The sequence below is a fragment of the Rhinolophus sinicus genome, chromosome 4 (assembly GCF_057876585.1).
Source record: "Rhinolophus sinicus isolate RSI-liver-muscle chromosome 4, RSI-T2T, whole genome shotgun sequence".
Classification (NCBI taxonomy): Eukaryota; Metazoa; Chordata; class Mammalia; order Chiroptera; family Rhinolophidae; genus Rhinolophus; species Rhinolophus sinicus.
In genome coordinates this window covers 78,266,973-78,284,084 of record NC_142504.1, presented here as the reverse complement: position 1 = coordinate 78,284,084, position 17,112 = coordinate 78,266,973, and the positions used below count along the sequence as shown (strand labels likewise).

The 17,112-nt window shown below is 39.8% G+C and overlaps 1 protein-coding gene across 2 annotated transcripts in view; it reads right to left on the bottom strand.

Moving 5' to 3' along the window:
• Window positions 1-17,112, bottom strand: part of LAMA3 (laminin subunit alpha 3) — a 264,040-nt gene that overhangs the window by 60,125 nt on the left and 186,803 nt on the right. Inside the window, exons 37-40 of one of the 2 annotated variants that reach the window (XM_088797937.1) lie at window positions 15,183-15,266; window positions 9,992-10,222; window positions 5,924-6,028; window positions 341-450 (exon numbers count right to left, since the gene is read on the bottom strand). In XM_088797937.1, coding sequence (XP_088654063.1) covers window positions 341-450; window positions 5,924-6,028; window positions 9,992-10,222; window positions 15,183-15,266 — 530 coding nt within the window. Of the gene's footprint in view, window positions 1-340; window positions 451-5,923; window positions 6,029-8,624; window positions 9,081-9,991; window positions 10,223-15,182; window positions 15,267-17,112 lie in introns of those variants that run through there. The other variant, XM_088797938.1, reaches the window with a different exon arrangement.

Genomic DNA, 17,112 nt, shown 5'->3' with positions numbered 1-17,112 from the left:
ATAGCAAAAGGAAAGAGGAAAAGGAAAAACCCATAAGCATACCACTTGGAAAGACTGCTTTTGTTTGTTTTGCATTTTTTTAACATAACTATTTTATTGAGATATAATTCATATACCATACAATTCACACATTTAAAGTGTACAATTCAATGGCTTTTAGTATGCTCAAAGAATTGTACAACCATCACCACAATCAATTTTAGAACATTTTCATCACCCCCCCAAATAAATCCCATACTCTTTAGCAGTCACTACTCAATCCCCCACCCCCACCCTCAGTCCTAAGCAACCACCAAACTACTTCCTGTCTCTATAGATTATTTTCAAGCTTCCACAGTACCTGTTTGAATGAGGACACATGCAGACACTACAGGATCCCTGGATGGCGTTCCCATAGTAACCCTCTTTGCAGCGCTCACAGTGATCCCCAGCAGTGTTATGCTGGCAGTTCTTGGGACGAATAAACAGTTCAATTAATAGCAGCTGATTACATTTATTACTATTGAGATCATTGTCTTCTTAATTACTCACACAATTATAACTCAAGTCCTCTGACTGTATGGTGATATCGGTTCCACCAACCATATATTTTTCCTGTCTGGAATCCAATCATTGTTAGTGCTAGAAAAAAAGTGTAAGTGTCCTTCCATCAGCTATTTGGTGTTTAATGTTGGGAGGCATGATGAAGTGGAGAGAGACCAGCTGGGTTCAAATCCCACTCTAACATTTCGTAGTTGTGGGATCTTAAGCAAGTTCCTTCACCTCTCTGAGCTTCAGTGTTTTTTTCATAAATCAATTTTATTGGTGTATGATTTACATACAATTCTAATTTTCTTAAAACATGCAGTTAGAATAATACCCACTTTCCAACATTGTTGGTTTTTTTTAAAAAAAGCATACTAGGGTCTCAACAAATGTAAACCCCTTTCCTCTCTCTTCTTCCCCTTACAATTGCTTCTATGCAAATTAACTAGATTTGACTTCATAATTCACTTACCAATCGTATACTGAAGAACAATAAAACTGAAATAAGTTTTTAATACACGGCATTTGTTAAAATAATAAAAAGTTGCACCACATATGAAAAAAACACTCAATTATGTTTCAAAGAAGCAAGGCATTCATTTTATATAAGCTTGTGTTTATGTGAATCTAATTATTTTCATGTAAAAGTCATTGTCTAATGAAAGTTATTCTTCAGTAAAGCACTGAGATGATACAGCCTTGCCACTGAGCAGTCTACTGAGACAAAGCTCAGTGGATTGTGTTGGATTTGTTTAGTTTGTAGAATTTTCAGCCCAGTATACACTTTCTTGGCTTTATTCTAATAATAAAATACACACAAAAATATACACAAAAAATAGCCAGGCACACATGCCTTACAGTGGGCATTTGATAATTCAGAGATACTTCGTGTTAATTATATGGCCTAGAATACGTATAATTTAAAAAATTTGCTTATATATGTTACTTCTCTGTGCAGAGGTAGTCTTGAGTGGGAAACTAATCCATGTGAGTTTTAAAGTAATATCTAGAGCCAGGTTGGGAAAAAAAAAATGCACATATGAGGTATGACCAAACAATAAGATGAATGTTTCAATTAAAAAAAATTTATTGCAGTGAAAGACACATTGCCATTAATCCTCCTCAAAATACTCACCCTGGCTTCAAACACATTTGTCCCATCGTACTTGCTACTTTCTGAAGCAGTTCTGGAAGTCCTCTTTTGTGAGTGTCTTTAAGTTGAACTGTCCTGGATGCTTTGATGTCCTGAATTGATTCAAAACATGTTCCTTTCATGGTCATTTTGACTTAGGGGAAGAGCCATAAGTCACATGGTGCCAGATCTGGTGAACAAGGTGGATGAGGACACACTGTAATGTTTTTATTTGACAGAAATTGTCGTATACCAGAAGTGATGTGTGATGCTGAGCATTGTCATGATAGAGGATGATTTATAACACACTTTAAAACACATCTCTCAACCGTAGCTCACACCCGCCAGACTGCACCGAACAAGTTGAAATTTTTCACACTCTGTTACTAATGTTTGATGCACCACTTTCTGTATTGCAGATCCCTGCCTTTCCTTTGGATGGCATTTGGCAGGAGCACTCACTGCATTTTGGGATGACAATGGAAAGGCTCCGTGCCACACATCGCTTCTGCTATGGCAATTTCTGTTAAATAAAAACATTACAGTGTGTCCTCATCCACCTTATTCACCGGATCTGGCATCTTGCAACTTCTGGTTCTTCCCCGAAGTCAAAATGACCATGAAAGGTAAACATTTTGAATCGATTCAAGACATCAAGGCAGCCACAATAGCACAACTAAAGACACAAAAGAGGACTTCCAGAACTTCAGAAAGTGGCAAGAACAATGGGATAAGTGTGTTTGAAGAAAGGGGGAGTATTTTGAGGGGGATTAATGGCAGTGTGTCTTTTACTGTTAATAGATTTTTTTGAATTTAAACATTCACCATATCTTTTGATCACACTTTTATGTCTTAAGTGGGTGTGGTACTGCTCTGAATAGCAAGAGCTGTCCTTCAATCATAAATGTTCAGCTTAAATAGATCTATCCTTCACGAACCTTTGAATAACAGAATTACACAATCTGCTATGATGTTAAATATCTTTTCATATTTTTTCCAGATATAAAATTGCACTGAAAACACAATGGATTAGTAAATATTCCTGAAAACTATGTGGGTCTTTGAAGTAGGATGCTGCTCACGTATTAATATTTGATCATCATCAGAAAGCTCATCTCTGTCCAGAATCCCTCCCTTCTTCCAAAAATGTCACTGCCCTGTGGGTTTTCTCCATAGGTCCAGACACTGGGAACAAACCCACCGTGTGTTGGGATCCACAGAGGAGTCTCTCAGGGATGTCAGGTGAGGTACTTATGGCTTCTTCCACCTTTGCTTTGCCTGGTGGCCCTGACTCTCTCAGAAAAATCCATTCTTTTGAACTAATTAGTTTCTTTTATAACTCCAAATGATAATTTTGAAGAAGAATATACCTGAATAGATACATTTTAGTCCTGTGTCGATTTAGTTCTGAGCTGAAAACACTAGAGAAGCAAGAATGTAAGAAGCAAGAATTGCCACCTGTATGTTACTAAAAACACTCTGAATGCTGGTCTTCCACAGGCGTGAGGGGAGAGGATCATGGAAGGGGACAGAACCAGTGTTGCCTGATAAAGTCCCATAAGAATGTCTGAAACACCCCTCATCCTCAGTTGAGAGCATCTACCCTAGAAGCTCTCTTCATCAGTCCTGCAAATCTGAGGCATCTGCCTCTCAAGTTTCCTTGTGAATAAATGAATGAGTGAATTAATCCATATCCATACCCACAATATGTGCTCTCCTATCTCCATTTAACACCAAACATCTATTGGGCATTTATTCTATGCCCAACTACGCCAGGGATGCAAAAATGGATCAGTACCCTGACCTGGGTAGATAGAACCCTGTGAATAAACATATTGAATGCAATGTGAAAAATATAACAAAGGTGTACCAGCAATGATGCCTCCTGCATGGAGAATAGAAGGAGAGGAATTCACTAGGTGGAGAAGTGAAGGAAGGGCATTCCAGGCACAGGGGACAGTGTGCACAGATCCTCAGTCTTGCAGGAGCATAGTAGCATGTGTACATGATGTGAAACAAATGGTATTCTGGAGGGTGAAGTGCAAGGGGGGCAGATGCAGCTGGAGAGGTAGCAGGGCAGATCAGGGGGGCCCTGAGGCTGGCTGCGAGTCCCAGGGGACCCGTTAGTTTCTGTTAGTTTCACATAAATCATTCTGTGGGAAGGAAGGAAGATGGGCTCAAGTGGTAGGGAATAAAAAGAAGAAAAACGGAAGAAAGAGGATGAGAAGAGAAAGGGAAAGGGACATGGGAACAGAGAGGAAAATGAGGGGTGACTGAGATAGTAGAAGGCAAAGGGAATGGGGGTAGAGGAGGAAATGGGGTGGGGAGGAGAGAGAAAGTGGGCAAGAAGAAGAGAAAGAGGCAGGACCTCAGTGGAGAGAGGGGAGCCCATTATCATCATCAAAGGTCCCTCTGGCTGATGGCACGTACAGACCACATCACCTCCTGCTCCTGCCTCTCAACTGGACACACACTGCTTTATTGGCAAGGAGTTGGGCTACTGTATTTTAATTCAAAGTTTATTCTTGAAAAGACATGGAGATCTGCATATGTGGAAGGTCCCAGATTTTAGAAATTGACTTTGGACCTTCAGAGGTGGAGGCCAATGTGCAGAGGAATCAGTCCATTTGATAGTATTTGTTTTCCTTGTTACTGTTCTTTGAGAATGAGGGCTGCATCCTGGGCTCCCATGCAATGGGAGACTAGTGTCGTGTGAGAGTAGCGCCGGCGCTCTGTGACTGCCACTGAGCAGTTAGGTGAGTGCAGACATGGGCTCCGTGCCTGTGTGTATGTGTACGTGTGCGTGCACACACACATTCCCCACTAGACAGGGAGCCTTGTGAGAGTGGGGATTATGCCCGATGGTTGTAACCCCAACACTTAGCTCAGTGCCTCCCACAATAGCAAATGCTCAGTAAGGGTTTCCTGAATGAATAGTTTCTAGAGGCCACAGAGGCACTAGGGACAAGTGAAGACAGAGCTGACAAAGAAAGGAAATGGGGAAGAAAATCTTGTTTTGTTAAAACACATGAATTGTAACTCTCACTAATGATCCTTTCACTGGGTGAATGGACAACAGAGAAAATTCCTTTGTCCTTCAGCAGCTTTCATAGACTCAACATCTAGCAATGGTTCAGTGACAAGATAACTATATTTCATTAAAGCATAGACCTGTGTTCCTCACAACATACATTATCAAACAAACTATTATATAGGAATATGTATGAGCTAAAAACAATATTTCTCAATGTCTTTTATTCTTTCTGAACTTAAAAGGTTAAAATTCTACAACATATTCTATCAGGCTCTTTACAGGAATTTCCTGTCCTGACCTGCCCCATCTTGCAGAGGAAGCAGTTCCCTGGGACATGTTTAATTGACTTAATTCAGTCTAGGAACTCAAATACTATAGTTGAAACACACTCTAGTTGCATTACACAATGCAAAGGAAATCCATGCCAGAAGAATACATTTCCAAACAGCACAACCCAAATGTGTGTGTGTGTGTGTGTGTGTTGGGGGGGACGGCTCTGTGTTCCTGGGGTACCAACACTCTCTCCTTTCCTTGGAATTGTCCATTCTCCTTCTAACTGGGGAGGTCCTGGCTCCCAGGAAGAGAACCTCTGATGAAAGGGAAGAAGTCAGCAGAATAAAAAATGTTCTGCTTCAGGATGCAAAGGAAAAATTTCCTGAGAATCTAGTTTTCTCTGGGAAGATTTTCTAAAATACTCTGCTCACCTGTCCTCCCACATAAACCCACTTTGTCGTGGCAACCGTGGAGGGTTTGTGTTTGGCTGATAGAATGTGCACATTAAGCCTTTCTTAGCATCTCCTTTTCCCTTAATTGCTTTTTTGAAATACTGCTCATCTGACAGCAACAAAACTCCCTTCCCACAACCTGCTGCCACCCCAATGAAATTGGAGCCCATAGTAATGGCCCCGATTTATTATATCCTGGCCAGAGTTAAATCTCGGGATCCACTCCTTAATACCATTTAATGAAGCAGAGATTTAGAAGCTAAGGTGTAAATTAATTGTTCAAACAGGTGTTCTCTGATGGGCCATGTTAAAATGCAGGAAAAAGTGAAGTGTAACATAATTCAACCTGATAATTCTGGAGTCTCCTGCATTTACATAGCAACCTCTATTGAGGGTTTGGTAGGAGATGCGATGTTTGATGTCACAGGGCTTAGTGGGGCGGGGGTGGGGTGGGAATAGGGAGACCTAGATTGCCCACTGGTAGTATTACAGCATCAATTTACTCACAATACAGATTCCCGAGCCATCCTGGCATCGATTTGAATGTCTGTTGCAATCGCAGGGAGCACACCGTCCAGTATATAAATCCCGATAGTGTCCAGGGCTGCAACCCTATTTTTTAAACAAAGTATTTAGTGAATACAAAGAAGGAAAATAATTATCCAAAGCATGTGACAATTCTGACTGTCAAGGATTCGCTTTTTTATCTACTTTCCTTCAGTCTGTGTGTGGATTTCTACTCTCAAACACTAGCCAGGTCCACTTGCTGTTTGTCAGGTTCTGTTTTGTTTCCACAGCACGGTGGGAGTGTGTGCTTGTGCCTGAGTGGGAGACATGTGATGGGGAACCAGAGAAAGGGGAAGTATGGAGGGTGGGTGTGGAAGTGGCTTCTTCTCCTTCTCATGCTTGTTGTTTTGAGGGCAAGTGCAGGGGTGGAGTGGTGAAAGAGCAAATGGGATGAGGATCTCAGTCCTTAGTGGGGAGGATCTCTAAGCAAATTCCCTTCAGGTTCAAGTTCTCTTTGGTAGCCATTACCTCTCCAAATATGGATTTAGGCTGGTAGGGAAGACAGTATGTGAAGATGGAAGAATAAGGAGTCTTCGTTGGGATCTACACAATCATGGCAGAACTGTGGAATGATTTCACTGCCACTCACCAGCCTATGGGCAAAATAGGGAAGCCAGGGGACAGGAACGTGCTTTCGTTCTCATATAGAACTTTGCAGGGATGTTTCCTTCTGATTGAGCACACAAAGACCAGCTCCAGGAAATCCCCTCCCCTGTGGTCTTCTCTCATTCAATATCACTTTGATTATTTCTCTCTCTAGTATTTTGTCTCTTTCCAGTGGAACACAAGTTACTATTTTTCATATGGATAAAAAGAATTACACTTTTTTTGATGACCTGATGTATTTTTTTAAAGGATTCTAGTTAAGAATGCCCTCAATAGAAAAAAAAAAAAAAAAAGCAATTATTCTTACACCAGCCACTAAAAATTGTTCAGATTTCTGTCTTTAAAGGGAACTATAGGTATTTCCATTATTTGGCAGAGTGAATCAGTACACTGATTAAAATCAGATGTTGTCCCTCATTTCTTGCACTGATCTCCTATATGCCCTATCTTTAAAGCATCAGGAAAAATTAATATTTCAAATAAAAAATCATTTTTCTAATCCTCTTTAAACACCACACGTGTTTGGAAGACTCTGAAACTACAATCAAGAGAAATCTTGAAATAAACTGATTTCTAATCTGATTCATCCACGGCCATAAAGGTCTCTACCTGGTCAAGTGGGGGAGGGGAAGAAGCCAACGTGAGAAGACTAGAGAAAGAAGCCCCCTGTACTTCCCAGAGTGGAATATTCCAGTCGCTGCTAGGAGCTTCTCCCCAAATTACCAATGACTACAAATTGTACGCAACAACAAGACTATAATTTCCAATACACTTTTCCCTTTGGCTATTAGAAACCATGTTAGACAAAAGAACACACTGCAAAAAATTAAATTACTTTATCTGTTATATGAATAGGCTTGTCTAAAGGAGAATCGAAGTATGAAAGGAATGTTCTTTAGCTGAAAGCACAGCTGAGAGATATGTTTGAATGAAATTCAGCCCATGACAGTATGATCCTATCTACAAATAACTTCTGCTAATAAGTGGCAAGTACCTTATCACAGCACATGCTTCTAATCATATTTGGTAAAAAAAACAAATTATCCAAACAAATAAGCATATCTAGTTTGTTTGCAACAACATACCCAAGTAAAAGCCTTAACTAGACATGCTTTTGGGGTAGGATATTGTATCTTGATTAAAGTTAAATCATCCATCTTAATTTGCTTTTGATTAGAATTCAAAAAGCACTCTGTAAGAGTTATGTATCATGTGACTCTCAGATAAAACACTTGTCAGTTACTGAAATATAATTATTTTCTCACCTCTATAAAGCACACAAACACCACATTTTACATAAAATTCAGTTTAAGTATTCAGATTGTATTGAAAACTTGCTCTAAATGAAAATGAATATATCCTAATATATTATTTCAGTAAAGGGGTTTTGCAGCTAACCATTTTTTAAGTGATAATTTTTCAGGATAATTTTTCCAATAAACTTTTATAGTACAAATGATAAAAATTATCTCCCTATCAGGTTTCTAGGGCTATTTCAGCAGCCATAGAATATATTTCTCTGTGAGTATACGTACATGTAACATCCAGGAAATTTAAAGAAAGAGAACAAAATTTACAAGTATTTAATGCCTCAAGAATTGAAGCATGTCTGTTAGTATTATACAAACCTGACCTCATCATTTTTTAAAATCAAGGATTTCACTGATTGTAATGTTTTACTTTATGGGTAATTTTTCTTCCAAGCAGAATTTGAAAGCCTATTGGACTCTTTGTCCTGAGGCTTGGGTTACTCTCAAAAGGACACAAAGTTTATAGCATATTAACATGCCACAAGTACGCAAACTCTTATCTGTCTGGGCATTTCCAGGTGGGCTGATGTTTACAGAGTTTGTGGTTAACAGCTCAGGAGAGCAATCTGTTAGGCACTGTAATAAACACTGCCAGTCAACAGGATGGGGGGAGACCATCGGCCCCTCTCCCAGCCCACTCATTAATCATTCATCACCCTAACTTAAAATATCACAAAGCTGAGAACCCTTCCCCACCCCAAACCAAAATTTAAAAGGGACATTACCTGGTTGGGTTTAAACTCCCCATAACTTGCTTGCTGGAGGTTTTGACCAGGAGGCTGAAGAAACGCTACCCTTTGCTGCTGTGAATTGTATCCCAGACACTGCCCCAGGACTGCCCCAAAGATCCACAGCCATCCTGCACTCCGAGCGGACCACCTCACTGCTGGGGGCATCCTGGTCCTTAGGCGTCCTGCTGGCTGCGCACAAGCCTCTGCCTCTTCCTCTTATACCAGCCCTTCCTGCTCAGTGCCCAGGCCCGCCTGACTCAGGTAAGGAAGGCTGTCTGCGGCAGGAGGCCCCACCTGTAAACTTTACCCATGAGTCAGCCTGTGAGAGAGCACACATAACAGTCCCATATAGAAGTGCACTGCTCTGTAATCCCTGCGAGGTGGGGCAGCCATCACCTTCTACCCACCTCGCCCCACAGACAGACGGCACTAGCCGACTAGAGCAGCTGTAAATCACAGGCTGAGTCATGAGCAAAGAACACGCCCTGGGCAGGAAGGTGGTAATCCAGAGGTTCCAGTCTTCCCTTTGGGCTATATATTTTATTTAATCAGGCTAGAAGAGTGATAGAAGGAAGTGGGGAGAATGTAGGTACCTGTGGACTACATGTTAGAAGACAGGAGTCCTCAGAAAACCACTGCAGGTAAAATATTTGCAAATTAAAAAACTCTTCCATGCAGATCACGTTTGGGTTTTCTGGTATCAAAGGATCAGAAGAGAAAATGAAGAATGTCTATGGAATACAGAATGACGATGTTTGCCATTTCCTAATAATAGTACTAACCATTGTACTCTCTTTCCCTTCTTTAGGAAGAGAACACATTTCCAGCCAGAGCTATGAAATGGTTTCATTTTATGGCACATTACAATCACCTGAGGACAAATCTGGTTGACTGAGTCTCAAATGCAGACCGGCTGTGAGCTGGAAAATTGGACTTTGATTTCCCCTCGAAGAATTAGAATATACTCTGGACTATAACTCTTTTGGGGTTGGTGGATGGAGGGAGACCCTGGATTAGAGAAAAGCATGAAAACCCTGGGTCAGCTACTGGGAAAGCAGTAGCTTAAATACTGGGGTGCCGACTGGTAGGATCCTTCCTACTTCTAGGAAAGTCCTGATTTTTACAACCCCCCTGGATCTATTGGGATCCTGTGGCTTTCTCATGGATTTTGAGACATTTGTGACTTCTTTTACATATTTATTACCTGAAGGTGGTCCAGGTGAGGTAGAAGCTATTGCCCAGCAGGAACTTATGTGATGGACAGAGTGCCCCCAGACCATCTAGCAGTGCTGGACAGCAGCCAGGAGAGCCCACCCCTGGAGTCCCTTGGGGAAATTTTATGGACTAGGAGAATTTCCTACCTGACATGAGTCACCAGTGTAGTCAGGGGGGCAGGCACACATCTCCACATGATGTGCTCTACGACCACTTCCTGTGTCAGAGGCCTGCTCCAGCCCTACCCCACTCAGGGTGAGCCGCTGCGTCTCAGTGAAGTAGAGGCCTCGGAGGCGCACATCTTCCAGTCTAGACAGCACCGTCATCAGTTCTTCCCGAGTCACCGGGGCACCGCTGCTGGCATGTCTGAAGTTTTGCTACATGTGAAAACAGAGAGGCAAGGTTTACTTTTGGCAAGCTCACTTCTAGGGGTTTCAACGAGGCAGACACCCAGAGAGAGTCAAGGAAAAGATATTTGAAATGCATAGCAAAACAAAATGAAATAAAATAAGATAGGTAAGTGTTAGTGGATTTACATTCAGAAGTCAAAGACCCAAGGCTTATTCCCAAGAAAAGAGAATGCAACAGGAAAGGGGAAAAAATGGAGGCAGAACATGAGGAACAATAAAATCAAGTAAAGTTTCCCAGTGTGATGCTTATTTTAAAATGTGTTTTTGTTTGTGCAAGCACAAAATGAGTGAGAAAGATATAGGAGAGAAAACCATATGGAAACCAACTGAGTCATGCAGCTCAGATCATTCATTAAATGTCCATAATTGTTACAGAAAGTACAATCTTCTCTTGAACACACACATTCACATTATTTTATTTTTTATTACGGTAAAAAACACATTACATAAAAATTCCCACCTCAACCATTTTGAACTGTACACTATAATACTGTTACCTGCATGCACATTGCTGTACAACAGATCCCTAGAATTTTATCGTCTTGCAAAACTGAAACTCTATACCTATTAAGCAGTAACTCCCATTCCCCACCCCTAGCTCCAAGCCCTTGGCAACCACTATTGTACTTTCTGTTTCTATGAATTTGAGTGCTCTTATAAGTGGAATCATGCAGTATTTGTGTTTTTGTGACTGGCTTATTTCGCTTAGCTTAGGGTCCTCAAGTTTCATTCATGTTCTAGCATGTGACAGGATCTCCTTCCTTCTTAAGGTAGATTAATATTCCAGTGTATATATCTCCACATTTTCTTTATCCATTCATCTGTCAATGGATGTTTCAGTTGCTTTTACCTCTAGGCTATTGTGAATAGTGAGTGCTGTAATGAATATGAGTATGCAAATATCTCTTTAAAATCCTATTTTTAATTCTTTTGGATATACATCCAGAAATGGAATTGCTAGATCATATGGTAATTCTATTTTTTAACTTTATAAGGAATCTCAAAGTTGTTTTCCACAGCAACTCCACTGTTTTACAGTTCCACCAACAGTGTACCCATGTTCCAATTGGTCGATATTCTTCCTAACCTTGTTATTTTCTGTTTTTTTAATTAAAAATTATTTTGGAGTAGCCATCCTAATGAGTATGAGATGGTATCTCGTGGTTTTGATTTGCATTTCTCTAATGATTTAGTGATGTTAAGCATCTTTTCATCATTAATAAGCCTGCACTTTTAACCTGTAGATTCTGTTGCCTCCTTTGAAGTTTCCACATCTCTTTAATGGGCATAGTAATAACACCCAATTTCTCAGGACTGTCATGAGGATTAAAATAAATTAATGATATAATGTATAAAAGTATTCAGCACAGTGCCTAAGATATAGTAGACATTCAATAAATGATAAATATTATTAACATATAAATATAACACTTACATAATTTAAATTTATATCTTAACAGATTGAGGTTTAATTTACATACAACAATATTCCCTCATTTTAAGTGTACAACTTTTAGTAAATTTACAGAAGCACCCAATCATTACCACACTGTAATTTTAGAACATTTTCATCCCCCCAAAAAGAACCCTGTGGCCATTTGTAGTTACTATCCATTCCCACCCCAAGCCCCAGGCAGCCACTAAGCTACATTCTATCTCTATGACTTGCCCATGTTGGACAATTTATATAAATACCAACCTAATTTCCATAGTGTACACTAACTTGGCTTTCATTGGATCATTTCCTCCCCTGCTCCTTTGTGCTATTGTCATGCAAATTACATCTTTATACATTGTATGCCCACCAACACAGATTTACAATTATTGCTCTATGTAGCTGTCTTTTAAATCAGATAGGAGAAAAAAAGTTACAAACAAAAGATATTTTTTCTGCCTTTTACATTTACATATGTAGTTACCTTTACCAGTGCTCTGTTTCTTATGTGGATTTAAGTCTACTGTCCTTTCATTGCAGCCTAAAAGATTCTCTTTAGTATTTCTTGTAAGGAGGGTTGGGTAGTGATGAATTCTCTCAGTTTTGTTTAACATAGGATGACTTCATTTCCTCTTCGTTTTTGAAGGACATTTTGCTGGATATATAATTCTTTGCTGAAAATGTGTTTCTACACTTTGAAAATGTCATCCCACTGCCTTCTGACTTCCATGATTTCTGGTGAACAATTAGCTGTTAATCTTATCGAGGATCCCTTGTATGTGATGAAGTGCTTCTCTCATGCTGCTTTCAAGATTCTCTGTCTTCGTATTTTAGCATCTTTGCTATGATGTTTCTGTGTGTGGATTTCTTGCATTTATCCTACTTGGAGTTGAACTTAGAGGTGTAGATGAATGATTTTCATCAAATTTGGGAAGTTTTCAGCCATTATTTTCTCAAATATATATTTTTTTAATCACTTTTTTTCTCTCTCCTCCCTTTCTGGCACTCCCATTATGCACATGCTGGTACATTTATTTGATGGTATTCTTAATATCTTTGAGAGTCTGTTTGTTTCACCTTATTCTCTTTTCTTTCTGTTCCCCAGTTGCATTGACCTTCTAAAAGTTTGCTGATTCTTTCTTCTGCCTGCTCAAATCTGTTGTTGCTACCTTGTCATAGTCAGCTCTGGCTTTCATAACAAAATACCACAGACTAGGTGGCTTAAACAACAGAAATTTATTTTCTCACAGTTCTGGAGGCTAGAAATCCTAGATCAGGGAGCCAGCCAATTCAGTCCCTGGTAAAAACACTGAGCTTCCTGGTGTTTGCTCTTATAAGGACATACTATAGGACATACTGATACATAATCCTGTAAGATCAGGGCTTCACTCTTACAACACCATTTAAGCTTAATTACTTCTTTACTCCAAATATAGCCACCCAGGGAGTCAGGGCTTCAACGTATGAATTTGTGAGACACAATTCAGTCCATAGTAGCTCTTCTAGTGAATTCTTCATTTCAGTTATTGTATTTTTCACCTTCAGAATTTCTATTTGGTTTTTCTTTTAAATTTATATTTCTTTACTGATATTCTCTATTTGGTGAGACACTGTTCTCATATTTTCCTTTCGTTCTTTAGACATGGTGTCCTTTAGTTCTTTGACATATTTAAAATGTTTATTTAAAGACTTTTTATAGTAAATAGGGACAATTTCTATTTCTTGCTTCCCCCCCCTTCTGTCACCCACCCTGTGTAGGAACCATACTTTCTCATTTCTTTGCATGTTTCATAACTTTTTTGTTGAAAACCAGATATTTAAAACAATATAATGTGGCAATTAAGTCTCTGCTTGGTTAGCTTAGTGGTCAGCTAATGACTGGACAGAGATTTCCTTAAATGCCTGGTACCAAAAAGTCTCCTAGTCATTGCAAAAGGGCTCTGTATGCATGTTGGGGGACCCCTCCAATACTCAGCCAGGCAACTGAAAACGCTGTTTTAGCTTTCACTTCCTGCTTTTGCAGAGTTTCAAGCTCAGCCAGAGGTGAGGGTTTAGGGCCTCCTCCGTCTTTCCTGAGCACGGATGCAGCCCTGAGTATGTGAGTCCTTCTATATTCCCAGGATTGTGTTGGAGCTTTTCAAAGCCCCTATGGACATCTCATCTCCCAAGTTTTTATTTTAAGCTTTGTGATTAGCCTATTGTTTGCTCCAACTGTTATCCACCATCTTAGGCAGCCATGAAGTGAAACAATTGCCCCCAAATGTTTCCAATACTCCCCGGGAAAGGCTTTTCACACTGGGGGAGCTCTGAATCAGGTCAGATAAAGACAGCCTTGGAAATGCAATCATCTGGAAACCTCCAGATAGGTCAAATCATGACAATTCTCTGGGAATGAGTCTTTGTAGGAGCTCAAGTCCCACGCTGTCCCTTCTGGTGGCTTCCACACTACTGGCTTTCACCTTGATGGTAGGCTATTGATTTCCAAGGGTACTGTGGAACTGGACAGCAATGGGAATGGAGCAAGTTGAATACCAGCCACAAAGATCATTGTTCTTTCCAAGATTCATCCATTTTTCTTGAATAAATGCTTTCCAGATTGCTACAAGCCTTTGGTTAATTTCCAGAGTACTGAAATAGTTGATTCTGACCAAATAGGCCAGTTTTCTCATTGCTTTCATGGAGGAGATAATTTATGGAGGTTCTTATTCCACCATTTTTGTTGGCATCACTTCTCTCATATAAATATAGTCACATAATATATGATCTTTAGTGTCTTACTTCTTTCACTCAGTATAATGTTTTAGAGGTTCTTCCCTATTGTGGTAGGTAGCAATAATTTATTTCACTTATTGCCAAATAACATTCATTGTACTTATGTACCTGTACAGAAATGTTAAAATATGTGTGTGAGTTCAAAGTACTTGAAAAAGTATCTCTTTGAGGTACTGGACATATTTATTACAAACGGAACATGATTTTAAAGAAATAATTGTAATCAAGTAGATGCAATACATTGTTTTATGATTTGATGAGCTTTCTTGTATTTATCTATATTACTCTTCTTCTTTTGGTGTTAGACATTGTTGTGACTTTTCCATCCATTCCTCCTAAGCATTTGTTGGGTACTTACCAGGTCCCAGGCACCGAGGGAGGCCTAAGGATGAGAGGGAGCTACATACAGCACTTACAAGTTCACAGTGTTTATAAGACAAGGATAATTAACTTGAAAGCAGGAGAGACAGTGCTCAGTGCCATCAAGATAGTAGAAACAAAGCCATGTGAGGATGAAACTCTGTAATATCTTATATAATGTATATTTAAAATTTTTATACATATAAATTATATTTACACAACTATCATTAATATTTTAAATTCATAAAATAAGTCAAAGATCACAACTGCTTAAAAGAATGAAATCATAGAACAAAAGGATCATGAAAAACCATTGATTTGATCATCAAAAAAAAAATTTTATGTATGTTTGTCCTTTACCTCTATCACCTGTGCTCGCACATGATACAGCCGGTCTGGCCGTGGGTTATTCTGCTCCTCATAGATGATGGACATGTGTTGACCCTGTATAAAGACAACACAAATGCATGAGTGCCGTGGCTAGGAAGTTTTGAGGTTTATGACTGATCTAAGAACAAATTTCTATGAATCTGCATTCCATGCAATGCCTGATTCTAAAAATAGTGAAATGAACTGGTAAAAGAATTAGTGACACGGAATATTAATATTTAATGCAATGCATTTTTACAAATAAGAATCCTCAAAATGCCCTTGACTGAAATGGCTTAAAAATGGAAAAAATCATTAACAAAACAAAACCAAACCATGCTTTGCAGTCAATGCATGATGCTCTGTTTCCATTACTGCCTACAGGACCCAGTTGTGGCAACAAGAAAGTGCTTTGGTGGGTGGGTTGGGCAGAAAGTTTAGCAAGGCCTAGCAGGGCAGCCTACAGAGCCAGGGAGCTTCGGCACTGACATGTGGAGAGGGACTTAGTCCCTCAGCCCTCACCCTCCAGGATCCATCCTGGCTCACTCTCAGCCTCTGCACCCCTATCCCCATTACAGTGGCTCTTGAGTGACTCCTAACTGGGTACAATGGGAAAGTGAGTGCCTACCATCAGCACCCCTACCCCAAACACATACACAAAAGCCCCAGCCTTTCTGTTGTGGCACCAAACCAGAAAGGGTTCCATTCATTAGAGCTGGCACTTCAGAAAGAAGGGCATTATCTGTGAGCTCAAATCAATTAAAACCTTAACATAAGAAACATGCCCCATAGGCTCTTAATTGCATTGGTTTGGAACAAAGCAGCAGAGTAAATGTTTCACGAGCCTAAATTTTTTTCCATGTTTGAAGGAGAAATTAAAGAGAAATTTTGATTACCAGCTCTCTGTGAATTCCAATAGTTGGCATAATAAACTCTTCGGCAGTAAAATATAGGTATACAAATGGCCTGAACTCGAGAGACTTTGCAAAAACAATGAAACTAAAATACAGTACTGCCATGACAGTATTTTTATTGTGAAGTTATTTTTTCCTTAGACTACAACTCTAAAATTTTTGGTGCTTCATTTTCAAGGTGTTTTGTAAAGGCTCCTTTGAGTTTTTAAAATAATAGTTCAATAAACTTGGGTGCCAGTGAAAACAAAACATAACATGGCAGCGCCTGAACACAAAAACAATGACCAGAATGCAAGGGCCTGAACTGTGCTGAGCTGAGACTTGTTGGTTCCTATTTCACAGTGAATGACATACACACAAAAACCTTCAGGAAGCTGTCATTGCATTGCATTAATCACAACACACAAACCAGAAAGCAGAATCAACTTCAGGCGATGGTACCCCAACCTATGTTCAAGGTTCTGTGTCATACACTGTAGGGGACTCCATGCAAGATGTCACATTGCCCCTGCCCTCAAGAAATGTTCTAGATTGCAGTTCTGGATTGTGTGCTTGGCACATAGTGTGTGATGCCACTTTTCTTAAAAAACCAAAGTTGCTCCCCACTTTCTACATCAAGTCAAATTGCTTAACATAGCATTAGGCACCCTCCTTCCTACGCTTCTAGGCTTATTTTCGATGACCTGGCACATAATGACAATAGAGCCAAGTTGGACTGGTCACTCCTTAAGCACTTCCCCCCTACCTTGGTTCACCTCATTCTCTGCCACTGGAAGGACGTTTCTCCTCTTATGCCCATGCTTACAGGTGTGGCTCAAAACTAACCTTTTCCATGAAGCCTTCTGAGGGCCTCTCAGATATGTAAGCCCCCACTTAGACCCCAGCTCCCACACAGCCTTGTTTGTACTGTGTTTCAAATGCTTACTCTTCAGTGGATTGTAGTAATATTTGCATATTTCTTTCATCTCCCCTCTTAGATTACACAATTTTTTTAGTATATTTACTTT